Here is a 14,345-nt window from a genome sequence, read left to right on the forward strand (position 1 = left end):
TGTCAGTACTGAATACCTTACCTATTCTGAGACAGAATTACCATTGTCTGTATAATAAGAATTCATTCTCCCATGGATGAATCTCCACAATGAATCTGGAAAGAATCCAGACCAGAACACAAACCCAGTCTGCTGCCCAAGTAACTAGCACATGCACCATAATCCTCATAATTTTTCAGGACTAGCAAAAACATTAAATGTCAGTGCGGTGGGAGGCTAATGGCCTGAAGAAATGACACAAAGAAGGAAATACCCTACCATAAGAATGTTCACCACTGCTGGTTTCCATTCACCCAGACCATGGGATCAAGAGGATAAATGCCTTGACTCTACTGTAGCAAGGAACAAACACAGAAGGAGAAGGAAGTGTGTGAATGCCAAAAATGTGACTTTCATAACATCCTGAAATGATGAATGCATTAAATAAGACCAAGAGGCCCAAGATGTAACAATATCTTTGACCTCATGGGATTTAGTCCTCATGAATGAAAGATCCCTGATGATCAAGGGCTGATAAGCTCTCGTATCTCTTAATCATCTTACAATCCACATGAAAATAGTGGATACCAAAATGTCAAAAGCAGCTTTCAAGATAGGAAAGATGCATCCTATCCTTTCCTTTCCTTTTTAGTAATACAATATTAATGCGCTAAGTGGGCATAAAAGTTGATCTTGGATATTACAAATACAGACACAACTGAGACTGGAGATCTCTATGGCAAAGGAAAGATACTGACATGTAATTGCCATTGAACTTTAGACAACCTTGTGCAATAGACAGGGCATGTAACTCACTGCTTCGTCTTGTGGATGCTAAGGAGAGTAAGAAAACAGTATTGAGGGTAGGAGTCTTGAGAGAAGTTTCACCCAAAGGCTCATTGTGGCTATTTAGTTGACGACCTTATGACACATGATTGGTTTCGTTTTGGTACAAATGATCAAGACACCACAAAAGATTCTCCACTTTGCATTACAGACCTTGGACACAGAAGTGTCACCTGATCTGAATGATCCACTCAACAACTTAGCTTGTTAGCTTGAAAACTTGTTCTGGTGGATACATTTCATGAGATGAGCCAAGCATGAAGGTGGAGAAATCTGTTGACTGTTGCATTGGTGGAAGAAGCCCCTGTGTTGAGCCAGAAAGTCCCTTGCCTGTGGCAAAGTTCTGGGCTGGTCTATCAGAAGATTAAGACTGCTGAACTACAATAACTGGGGCCACACAAGGGCTATCAGGATGAAAAGAGCAGTGGAGGTCCTGATGTTCTGGAACATTTGTGAAAGATTGGAAGGCGTGAGTGAACAGGCAATTCCACTTCAGGCTGAAATCATCCATTGCCCAGGCTCTCTGATTTGGAACTGGGGAGATGTAAAAGAGGAGCCTGTTGTTTAGTTTTGTTTCAAACAAGTCCACCCAGGGTCTCTCACCTCCCCAGGTCATAACAGGGAGCCCACCAAACATTAGTGCATAGAACATTCTGTAATGACTATCACGCGTTTCCAATACAGCCCAGAATATAGTGGACTCTATGAGTGATCTCCTCTGAGACTGTGCACTGGAGGAATTTCTAGACTTCCATGTAAAAAGTAGCATCTGTACCTGCCTGATGCCTGAGATGTGCTACTACAGATATGTTATCCATGGTGCCATAACACAATGATGTCATATGTAGGGCTAGAAACACTGCCTGCATTTTAAAGTTGTCTATTTGAAAGGTCACTTCTTCCCAAGGCTGATTCCTTGAAGCACTACCCAACTCTATCTCCAGGTGAGCACCCCATCCCATATCTGACGCATCTGTGTAAAGAAATGAGGGTCATTTGGACTCATGGTATTTGTGACCAAGGCAGTAGCCTCCATCTTTAAGTGTTCTTCCTGGCCCAAAAAGATCAGGGAATAGAACCCAGAGTTTGGTCCTTTTGCACCCTCTCAACCCCAACCCCCCCACCCCACCCCCCGAATAAGGGTGTGCTCCTCTTGCATTAGATGAACTAGTTTGAATTGTAACTGAAAAATCTGTGATTGAGAAAGTTCCCTCATCCCTCCTTTAAAGGACTGGGAGGTAAACACATAACTGACACAAAAAAGTACATGACTGGTTAAAAAGTCATTAAAAAACAATAGCAAAGGTGAACTTCAATGAGCATTCTTGATAAGCATGTAATTCAAAGAAGTCAGAGGAAGGAAAATGGTACCAGTATTATTTATGTTGGCTTTTATTAGGACTCAGATAAGGATCATATCCTTTTCAATTCTGGCATCCAATTACTAAATGAAGGAGAGAGTATTTAGCAATTCAATGGTAGCAGGTTATGTTTTACCATTATTAAAATGTAATTTTTGACCAAGCCATGAAATCTGATAGAAATTTAAAGTGATTCTCAGTCTCTAATTATGGCATTTATATAAGGATAGGACATCTACTGAATCAAATTTGTCTGTCTCATGTGGTTTTTATGCATAATAGTGCAAAGACGACTGACAAATAGATATACAGGATCTGGCAAAGATTCCCCTTGCAACCAGTAAGAGCATAAGATATTACAGTTTATATTCTGTCTTTCGGTGTATATAAAATGCACCCCCCCTCCCTTTTCTTAATTTCAGGAGAGTATACTAATTTAACAGATGAAGAAAGGAAAGATTTTTTCCTGGATAATCTGATGAAAGGATTAAAACACTAAATCTACCTACATGTCACATTCACTCCTTGTTAAATATTAAATCTGTCACAATGTAACTAAACTGCTGACTAGCCTTATTAAAGAAAGAAATAATGCTTGGAAATCTTGAACATCTCATCTTTTGATAAATAAATTGATTTAATTTGACATGGCTTTTCGACCAGAAATACATGTACTCTTGTTTGAATTCTGTCAGATTTACCTAAATGCCATACAGTGTACCACACTGCAGTAGTACAAACATGATTATCATACTCACAAGTGTTCAATATTCGATAAATGTTGATGCAATAAAAAAAAATTCTTCTTAATTTCTTATTTCATGACTGAATTGAAATATAATGTTTAGAATTCAAGAATAGTTAAAGTTCTCAACAGAGGCATACTTTTGGGAAACCTTTTTCATGACTACAGTTCATCTTTTATGGTAACAACAACAAACTGGGTCCTTAGTGTGATTTCTGATTTTTAAACCAAAGTACTTGGTATTTCTTTGTAACTATAAAGTTATGAATGCTTCATGGATACAATGTGGCCTTTTCAAAGTTATCAGTGATGTCTAAAGCTTTTTGTAGTGCTAAATGTAACTACACTGCATTGTCTATCACAATTTATTTACTTTCCTTTGGAAAATAAACTTGGTTCTTTATTCTGTTTCTCATTTTAAGTCAGAGATTTTATTATTCGTGACTTGTTTTTTAACCAGTGCCAGCTAAAGCTTTCATGTGCCAAACATAATTACATTGCATTGTCGTGGTAAATTCTAGCTGGACACTGAGATATAAATATTGATGATGCCATAATAGTACAAATAAGTCAAAATACTGAAAATGAACTTTCAAATAGCATCTTGTGTTCAATCTTGAATCAAATGAATATAATCAAAGTATAAACATGAGCTGTGAAAGAAACCTGTACACTGAAAAAGACAAGCAAACCATCAATGCCTATGCAGAAGCATAGGAGCTGCTGGGAAGGAGTTCAATCTAGAAAAGTCTTTTTTTTGAGAGTTGAGAAGACTGATCGATAAGGGCATAAAGCTACATTTCGAGAGTAACAATGGAATTTGATGCAACACACTGAACTCCACCAACAAGACATATCTTTAAGTGACCCTTTTATGGGTCAACCAAAAAATCTGATACAATTTCAAAACTGCTACTTTTTTCCATTCTCTTTAAGATATTCTTCAAGAAGAATAATGGTCATGACCAGGTGCCACATCTTGACAGGAAATACTAGAGAAATAGCCCAAAACTGGTTTATTATAAACGGCTCAAATGTCATATGAGAAATGATTATCAGTGCACTAACCAAAATGGCAGACTATTGCTGCAGTACAAACATGGAGGAGAAAAATTATTTAAGATTTTAAAATGTATTATATCACATGTGTATACTATGTCAGAACTAAGTGTTTTATCTCATTTTTCATCAAAAATCAGAGTGTGCATGATTGATCAGTGTGTGTTATACATACTAAAATATGGTATGTGGTAGTATTACACATCTAACATACCCCAGGCAGACCAGGAGTTGACTCCAACAAATCATCTGCTTTAACTGCAATGAACTCCAGTACTCTCTTTCCCTCCACATACAGATACTCTTGTGGTCCTGATGACAGATCTTTCCCATGCTTCAGGCGCCACCTGGTGACTACTGCCTTGATCACATGATTAGGACCCCATCTCCAGAGGATCCCTTTTCCTCTCATGCCTGTCCTACCCATAGGGTTCCTAGAAGAAGTAGAGAAAGCAAGCATATTAAAACAGTCATCAGTGTACAATCTGCATTTAACTGTATTATGGACAGGTGCATTTGGGTCTATGGTACACTAATAGTTTGAAATCATATATACAATGAAAACAAAAAAGAGACCCACCCTATTCTGTTGGAATTCACTTCTCCATAATGAACTGTATATTAAAAACAAAGCTCTTTATTCACCAAGTATTCATATTGCTTGATTGCCTTGCTATCGTTGATCATATCTGTGAATGAGTCGGTTGATTTAACTTTGTATAGGTCATTATATTATTAACACAATAATATTTATAACAATGTTCGATTGATCAAATGAAATGAGTTGACTTGACAAATGACTGACTGCTAGCTTGTATGCAGGTAAGATTTGCATACACCTTATATTTTCTTTTATTCCATCCACTTTATCTGATTTGATACGGAAGACATTATTAAAAAGATAACAGAGAGAAGGTTGGCTTTTAACTGAGTTTAACAACAAATACTTATGCAACTTGGAAATCAAAAACACTGCTGGCACTTAATAAGGTTCTCAAAGAAATGCTTGCAGACATAGCTGTGATGGCAGATTGACTGGAGATCTCTATGGCAAAGGAAAGATACTGACATGTAATTGCCATTAAACTTTAGACAACCTTGTTCAATAGATAGGGCATGTAACTCACTGCTTCGTCTTGTGGATGCTAAGGAGAGTAAGAAAACAGTACTGAGGGTAGGAGTCTTGAGAGAAGCTTCACCCAAAGGATCATTACTTACATACATACATACATACATACATACATACATACATACATACATACATACATATATTCACACATGCTGGATACATAATCACACACACGCACGCACACACACACATACATACACGCATGCTGGATACATAATCACACACACACACATGCACACACACTAACTCTCTACCAACTGAGCGACACTGGCTCCCATGATGGACCAAAAGGAATTACCCTACATGCCCCAACAACATTCATCATAGGGTTTAATTACAGCATCATGAGTGTGAGGAAAATGAGTTAGCAATAACAGTTAAACCTGTCCAGAGAGACCTCCAGATCTGCTACAGCAACAAAAACAATCTCTCAATAACTCATTTGTACATTAATAACCTTGTCCTGAATAACTGGTGATATCTTAAAACAGTGATCTTTCAAGACATGTTTTACTGTAATAAAAATAAACTCATTAATAATCAGGTCACCATAGACTGTGTCTATAATGCTCAAGATACAATGCTGCAAACTTACTGTGGGAGGCCAGTTGGATCCAGTGCATATCTTAGTGGTTGACCTTCATCAGTAATCCATGACCTCCTGTCAATCTCACGTTTCTTACCATCCTTCTTCATGATAACAACAGCATTCCAAACTGGGTTAAACTGTGGTATAGGAGGCAACTCTTCTAATTCTACCTCAGACATTTGAGCTCTCTCATCCTGAAGTTTCTTTAACCTGTGGAACATATCATATAATTTTTGGAGATAACAAACACCTCCAATGGAACAGTCAAATATTTGAAACTATTCATGTGGGCGTTGACCACCTACAATAAAGCATAAATTTTCCTGCTGCTGTTATTCAGACTTAACAATCAGGTCTCTATATCCACAATTTATTGTACACTATACTATTCTCTCAGAATCCACATTTCTCAATTGGTCCTGATAACAGAAGTTTTACCATTACCAGTGAGTGTCTGTTTCTAAGGAGAGGGATATTTTATTTTTGCCTATTGCATGGAGAGAACATGATGGTCATTAATATTGTCAAAGGCCTCAAATAAATTTAAAAGAGAACATAATAATAATAATAATACATTTTCTTGCTATTTTGTACAGAAAAGGTTACTCATCCTTGGCCACCAGTATGATCAGAGTGGATTTTTCAAGCCCTTCAACTGGAAAAAAATCACATATATATGTCTTGAGGCTGTCATGTAGAACTAATGATACTGTGTGAAGAAAAAATATTTCTACTCTCTGTCAGTGACCTTGGCCTTTAACCCTGAGATCTTTCCTCCTTACCCCATGTGCAAGTCATCCATGAAGCTTAGTAATCATATATGATGGAGAACTCCAGGACGATGTATGCAAATCATTTTCTTCTTTCAGTCACAGTGACCTTGACCTTTGACCTATTGACCCCAAAATCAAAAGATTTCTTCCTAAACCCAAGTTTAAGCCATCAAGAAAGTTTATTAACTGAAGAAGATTGAGAACTTGAGTTCTTGCGCAGAAATGTTTTCTCTTCTTGCAATCATACCTTGAACTTGCCCCTTTTACACACCAAAAAAAAAATCAATGTTTTTTTTTTTTTCTGTGGACAAGTGGGTGGAGAGATGAACATCATGATATAATATGCTCCACCCTGTGATGGAAATATAAATACTGAACAATTTCAGAAAAATTATATGTATGTCTATCCTATGTTTCCCTTGTGACACAAAATGAACTGAAGTGAAGCAAACAATATACACACAACAGTACATTCCAGCTCTAAGTTCAAGGGCTATAGTCATTAAAACTTGCATTAGGCAATGCTAGAATGGTACAATATGTATAAAAAAAGACCCCCAAAAAACAAACAGTCAAGACAGAGGCAGTTTACTGCAAGCAGTCCTGAGACTTGTAACCAAAGGCAAAGAGAAATCAGATATCCAGTTAAATGCCTTGAATGTCTTATGAATAAGAAGCACTGAGACATTTTTCCATGATGACGACTAATTATGGACTTTCTAAAGACACATAACGTTTACGTGTCCATCCATGAAAAAAAAAAAAAAACAGTTTGAAAGTCAGGAAAATTAGATGATATGCCAACTCTACTCAAGCAATTGGCAACCATGTCCAAAATTTCTACAAGAGGATAGGCTGTTCATCAAAACCTAACAATCCTTGGTGCTAAGAGCACAACACATTTTCTTACAGAACACATCCCAGTGGAATGATATGTGCCCCACAAGCAAATATCACAACTCAACGAAAAACTGAGAAACAATTTGCATTTATAAATATGCTCAACTGTCCAATGCCCCTTTAAGTCAATATGGGAATCTCAATTGGGCTCAACAAATGTATGTGCCGATTCTCACTTTCCCACTAATATGCACTCAACGGAAGTGACTGCTGATAATCAAAAGCAACATCATTACTGACGGACTAGTTTAACACTTACTCTATAATATCCTCGTCTACAAATTGATGGTCCGTCTCCGGGAACAAGCTTTTGGGCAGGGTGTACATCTTAGGATCATACACATCATATGTTACCTGAGAAATAAATGTCAAAAGTTACTACCATATTTACACATTTTATCATGTACACAACTGTTAACAACACAGAATGTGATTGACTGGCCAGGCACTTATAAGTTTTTTTGGTTTACACCTGCATGAACTGAAGGTGAAAAAATGAATTTAGCTTTGCCCAGTGGCTCTTCTTTTCACACATTAGCAAAGAACCATGACAAATCAAAATATTGAAATACTGACAAGGCTTTGGTAGGTTCAGGTAATACTAAATTAAACAGGATCAAAGGGACAAACATAGCTTGCATGATACTGATAACCACCTTATGTTTTTTATGATCATAAACAAATACCCCAATTTATGTAATCATAGTTATACAATGTTTCATCTCTTCTTGTTATCTCTTAACAGTGATTTGGTCTTAACAAATACATAAAATATATTGAGAAAAATAATACAGCAAACACCTTTGATTGTAATGTTCTATGATATGATTCTAAAAATGAAGTGCTACACAAAAGCAGTCAAATTACATCATCCCTCAGGATAAGAATTAAGTTATGTCCCTTTGTATAACTTGATGCCTTTCAAAATCAAAATAATAGAAATGTTTAATATAGAAAGTGCATTATTATTGAAAACACAAACTATCCTTGATGACAGTGAATAGACAGCTTGTCATGGGCTTTAGAGGGATTGAAATCACTCCAAGACCAAAATGTGCATGCTACAAAGATGTAATATTTGTCATCAGTTCATGTGTATGGTGTACAATTCATACTACTGCTATGAAGGACCCCAATAAAAATAAACAATGACTTGAAAAACTCTAAAATAGTTCTTAAAAAATGTAGAGCTGAAAGTCTCATTAATAAAATTTTTTGATAATCCACAGAAAGAGAGACCCTGACATTCCAAATTCTTTTCCTCTGAGTTAACATTTTAACATTTACTAAGGTCACAACGACTCTTATTATTAATCGCATTTGAATGAATATCTTTATTTTGCCTTGTGATCAGTCAAGTTCAAGATCTAGTAATATTTTTAGGGTCTTAACGAAATAGTGGCCTAAATGAAATTTAAAAGAACTAATATTCTGTTCAGATGTAATTCAAATATAAATAAACTCTTGTTGAAGATTTCAACTGTTACCACAGTAGCCAATTCCCCCTTAAAATAGTGGATGCTCACCATGATGGTCATCAAAATGCTGGACCAAAAAGAAATCAGCTCAAATTGAAGCTAGTGCTAGGATTTATAGTGGCAATATGTGTGTTTTTGGCAGGAATATTCATTATCAATAGACTCTGGTCCAACAGAAAAGTAAAACCAAAAGTCTAGCCATGTTATTTACCAAGTTTTCTGCTTTGTAATTTGTGTCTCTCTTTCTCTCACACACACAGAAATACAAACATTTTCACAGATGCTGTCAATCAAATATACATCAGTATAAATTTTAAGTTGTCACCTGGTTTGGCATTTGTTCTTTTGACTAATGCTTTCGCTTCAAAAAGGTTCTTATCAAATTTTATCAAATCAAATTTATTTCATTTGGAACATGTTCTTCACATCATGCATTGACATGATCCATAAACAACGGTGACACTCTCCCTCTCTCCAACATATTTTTTATTAGGCAGACCCATTTACCATTTTCAGTAACTACAAACTGGATTGGAAAAATTAAGAAAAAAAATCACTCTTCTTTATTCGCAACTGTTGTACACTTTGTAAATTAGGTATACATTAGAAGCTGCTACTCCAAATTCTGACATTGAGAAACATGAGCATAACCACACGTAATTAAAGATTAAAATTAATGTTTTGGTTTAATCATATACATTCACATCCACCTGGGATTTCAAAAAAGGTAGTCTGTCTACTGTACATACTAGCTTACAAGTCACTGTTAGGTCCCACAGCAAACAACAGAGACCTGAATCTGCTGCCACATGATAGGACAGTAGATCTGGGTCTTTGCAGTTTACAGTTAGATCCACCTTATAAGTCAGTATATATGGTATATCACCCATATGATTTAATGATCAAGAATCAGTTTGTTCCATGTTGCCAGGCAACTGGTTGGCTGTATGCAGATTATGCACAGTGCTGTTTTGCATGTATTCATGCATGATTAAAAAAAAAGGGTCAGAAAAATATATCAGAGTTTTCTTTGTCATCAGTGTAAAATTTAAACAACAAGACTGACCTGAAAAACTTGGTGCAAATTTAAGTATGATCTGCTTCATGAATCATGTGTTTGCATAGCATATTTCTGATTCATACTTTAGAAAAAACATAAATAGTATATCGTTCTAGATTGGTGTGTTGGACAAATGGGTAAATGTTTATCAGGCAATAGGTACAACCACCTTCAGTATATATAAGCATTCTCCCTTCAACCCAAACACCTCACCTTCTAGTTCTGGCACTATGTATTACTTTCACTGTAATGAGCTCAAAGCATTAACAGATGCTAGATATATTTTTTTTGTACTTTTGCTTCCTCTAGTTTTAAAAAAGATCAGTTACACAAATATTCTACTAATCTGCACAAAAGCCAAATACAGTGTGTAAACTGATTAAAGTAATCACCTAAAAAAAATCCTGGGGGGAATATTATTATGCATAAAATCTTTCTGAGATAAAAATTTGCCAGAAGAATATGAGCTAATCATGTGAGAAATACAGGAGTAACTTTCCAAAACTGAGTTAAGAGTGATCACTTGTGCAATGCTGTAGTGTTTAACTTTATGTGTATGTCTGCATAGCTACAAGACAAAACAAACTAAAATCACTTAAAAATGTATAGACTGGTGCATATTTTTCTTTCTTAATAGAGTATTTAAAACTTCATCAAATTTGTACATGCTGATAATTATAGATTCCTCTATTTGTATACCCCGAGAAATGTGTATACTGGTGAGTAAAACAAATTTCAGTAGTAACGCAGTTATGGAGACCACAATGGTTTCCATTAACAGAAATCCTGCACAGTCAATTTACAGCAGGTTGTAAATCACTCAAGATTTCCCCAAGGTCTCGTACTTTTCATTAATGTGATCATTTTATTTCACAGGAATATTATTGTGATTATGAAATCTATATAAGCATTTTCTTTTTCTTAATTATTAATAAGATATCAAGTTGCAATCATGTCATTTAAGCATCTAATCTGTCCCAAATTACAGCATTTCCTGTATTCATTATTTTAATAAATGAATAAATAGTCCATGACATTATGTTACAAATTTTTTTAACATCAGCTTTCTTCTTGTATCAAGTTGCACTTTCTTGTGCACGATTTCTACTCATTTTTATTTGCTTAAATGCACAATCTCTCCCTCTTTTATCTCTTTTAACCAAGGTCATCAAAAATCAGTGTATCATTCAACCTTTTATACTATGTGATGTACCTTGGTCATCATTGGAAACCCACATTTGATTTTTTATTACCACTCCATTGGGGGCCCCGAGTGGCTGAGTGGTCTAAAGCGCTCTCCGTTACGGATCACTGCCATCTCACCTCTGTCTACGTGGGTTCAAGTCTAGGATTCAGCCAATGTGGGTATGTGAGAAAGCTTGCCTGTAGCTTCTCGTGGGTCGGTGGTTCTTCCCGGGTTCTTCCTCCACCATTAATACTGGCCGCCATGCATAGCCTATCGTGTGCTGAAATATGGCGTTAAACCCCACAACAACAACAACCACTCCATTGATGAAGTGAGTGGTAATGGAATCAATCACATGTAGTTTACCGATGATGCACCTAAATCTTCTAATAGGAATCTTTGCTCAGAAATTAAACTTTCATTTCTCACAATACATATCAATGTATTTTAGTGGGTGAGTCTTTGAATATAGTGGGTGAGTCTTTGAATATAGTGGGTGAGTCTTTGAGTATAGTGGGTGAGTCTTTGAATACAGTGGGTGAGTCTTTGAATAATAAATTGAATTGTGTACAGCCTGTAAAGAATATTCTGCCCTGTCTACAAAGGAGCAGATAACAGGTGTTTAACATGATATAGTGAACGTCCATTATCACATAAATATATTGCTTTACTTTCCGATTAGAACAATAAAACTTAATGCTTCCACTATCATCCATGATGTGGATGTAATTACAACCTCTACATCTGATCAGTGATGGAAAAAAAATCATAGCTGGATTAATATCCACTGTGGAAATGGGGATTTTCCTAAATCTGTGATGTGTGTGGTGAACCTTCCAGTCTGGTTTCACAGAAAGGGGATTTAGCATTTCCTACCAATAATACATAAAGCAAACATAGTTATGATTCCTCTGAAGATTAAAAGTGCTGAGGTCAACTGCAAGTACCATATATACTCACCTACGAGTCAGATCCATTTGCAAACTTCATAAAACCAGATCTGCTATTGTATAATGCACTGCCAGCTCTTGGTTTATGTGGTTTCTTAATAATTCACAGAACAAACAACACAGACTCTGATCTGCTAGTGCATTCTGTGATGGTGTATCAGAGTCTATGTTGTTTGTTGTTGGGCCCAATTATAAACAAGTATATATAGTAATGTATAATTGGATCACATAATGTCCCTGCAGATCTAGTCTACTGATGCTTTCCAGCGAATAGTTTAGACTGTGTTTCATTAGAAATCCATACAAACTGGTACCCCATAAATCTAAAAAAAAATTGGTTCCCCACAAATACAAGAAAATTCCTGGTTTGTTATGGCAGATCAGGGTTTATGTTGTTTCCAGTTTAGTGAGCACTGTAAATGAATACAGAAACAATGAGACTCTGTGTAAAGTCTTACCTCCCAAGGTACATATTTATCAAAGACAGGAAATCTGGCCATAGTTGTACTGGGGTAAGGTGACTGCCTAGCAGCTACATGAATGAAGTAACCTTTAACATTGGCAATACCCATGACCTCTGAAACAAAATCAACAAATTAGTCAATATGTATCATCAAAATGACTGGAATAATGCCTTATAAACATGCTGTGAGCCTCAAAACAGTGATAACAAGATTTTTGAGATGGGTATGGTACCATGTATGTCAGATCAGAACAAGCTATATCTTGCTAACATGAAATCTCAATGTGGATACAACTGTCCATTCAGCAGATGCTGCAATATAACAATAATAATGATGGCTATCAAAACAGCCATTTTGGAGGCTCTATGTAGCAACACCTAAAGATTAAATAACTAGTTGTTTTTTTAAATTATAAATATCTGATATATCATCCATGCCTGAGAAATTGTTCACATTTTGGGAGGACACACAAGCATCATTTTTATTTAGGTCCAAGTACATAATTTGAGAAGCACTGTAGTGAAAACCTCATGCTCATGATGATCAGCATCATTCTTAATTAAGGCCAACCAGCTATCATAAGTCTCCTAATGAAAACCCTATGTCTATGCAACCATCTGTTCAAAGAAGATGCTATAAAAAGATTTTCAAGATGGCTACTATGGCAGCCATATTGGAGGTCTAATCAACACTATCTTATTTAGGACCCACTTTTTCATATTATAACTTTTTTCAAGTGAAAAATAATTTTTTGGTAAATTATATTTCTTTGAGAATCCAGCCATCCCAGACAAACAAAAATTTCAGTGCCACTTTAAGCAAAGTGATACATTAATGAACATGCTTGCATTTGTCGGGAGGTGTGGCAGGGTTTAATTCCAAAGTGATCATGTAAGTATTCCCAAAGAAATATAATTTACAAAAGAATCAACTTTCTCCATCAAATATATTCCCTGAATACATTAACATAATTGGTAACATGAGGAGGAAATTGACAAGCATCCAACCACTACCACTGGTACATTTTGTGAGATGAATCAATGGAGTTACTACATAAATGAAGTCATCGTTAACTAATGCTCACTTAATGCACGATATTAATATGAAACAAATTATATCTTCTGAAAAATAACTGAAAATCTTCTCTGTGTGTATTTCATCAGCTATGTCTTGTGGCCATAGGTACCAGGTCAACCAGATTCAATTCTCATCTTTGCAACACTATATTTCTGAGACAGAAACTTGACTGTTCAAAGCCAGCCAACTGCTTCAATAATGTCTTCTATACCGTCTCTGACTGGAACATTGCAATTGAATGTAAAGCTTGCAGAAATCACTCTAATCTCATGACCTGGAATTGTATGGTGTGTATCGGAGTATGCTCTGAATATTACCCACATAAACAAGACGATGGGGCTAGTGTTACATTTTCCTTACCAGCCTTCATCTGATGAAAGAGATGCTGTCAGGTCCCATAACCCTTTTCCATGCATTTCAAGTAGTGCTTGAAAGAACCAACTGGTCTTATATCACTGTCTCTTGGCATTTCAAATAGAGGGAGCAGATGGACATTTTCTGGTTGCCTGCCAAGAGCAACAAATCTTAGCTATGAAGCCTGTTTGTGTCATTAGGAACATGGATCCATCTGATCTGAACTGGAGATAGTGCACGTCCATCTCACTTACCCTGCATAACAAAATGTGGGCTATCAGAAAACCTATTTACATGATGGCACCTTCAGTGAGATTCTGGCTAAAGACTTGGACTAGTCTGAGTTGAGCCAAATAAAACCAACGAAAGATTCCATTTAGGAAACAAAATTACTT

At 36.1% G+C, this 14,345-nt stretch overlaps 1 protein-coding gene across 3 annotated transcripts in view; it reads right to left on the reverse strand.

Annotated features, from left to right (window-relative positions):
* Positions 1 to 14,345, reverse strand: part of LOC149798166 (transient receptor potential cation channel subfamily M member-like 2) — a 211,945-nt gene that overhangs the window by 26,683 nt on the left and 170,917 nt on the right. For all 3 annotated transcript variants that reach the window (XM_089963276.1, XM_089963273.1, XM_089963274.1), the window contains 4 exons: positions 12,514 to 12,632; positions 7,641 to 7,735; positions 5,715 to 5,918; positions 4,205 to 4,424 (listed from right to left, as the gene is read on the reverse strand). In XM_089963276.1, coding sequence (XP_089819402.1) covers positions 4,205 to 4,424; positions 5,715 to 5,918; positions 7,641 to 7,735; positions 12,514 to 12,632 — 638 coding nt within the window. The remainder of the gene's footprint in view (positions 1 to 4,204; positions 4,425 to 5,714; positions 5,919 to 7,640; positions 7,736 to 12,513; positions 12,633 to 14,345) is intronic.

Source organism: Sinohyriopsis cumingii, chromosome 6, assembly GCF_028554795.1.
Source record: "Sinohyriopsis cumingii isolate HCF-2022 chromosome 6, ASM2855479v2, whole genome shotgun sequence".
Classification (NCBI taxonomy): domain Eukaryota; kingdom Metazoa; phylum Mollusca; class Bivalvia; order Unionida; family Unionidae; genus Sinohyriopsis; species Sinohyriopsis cumingii.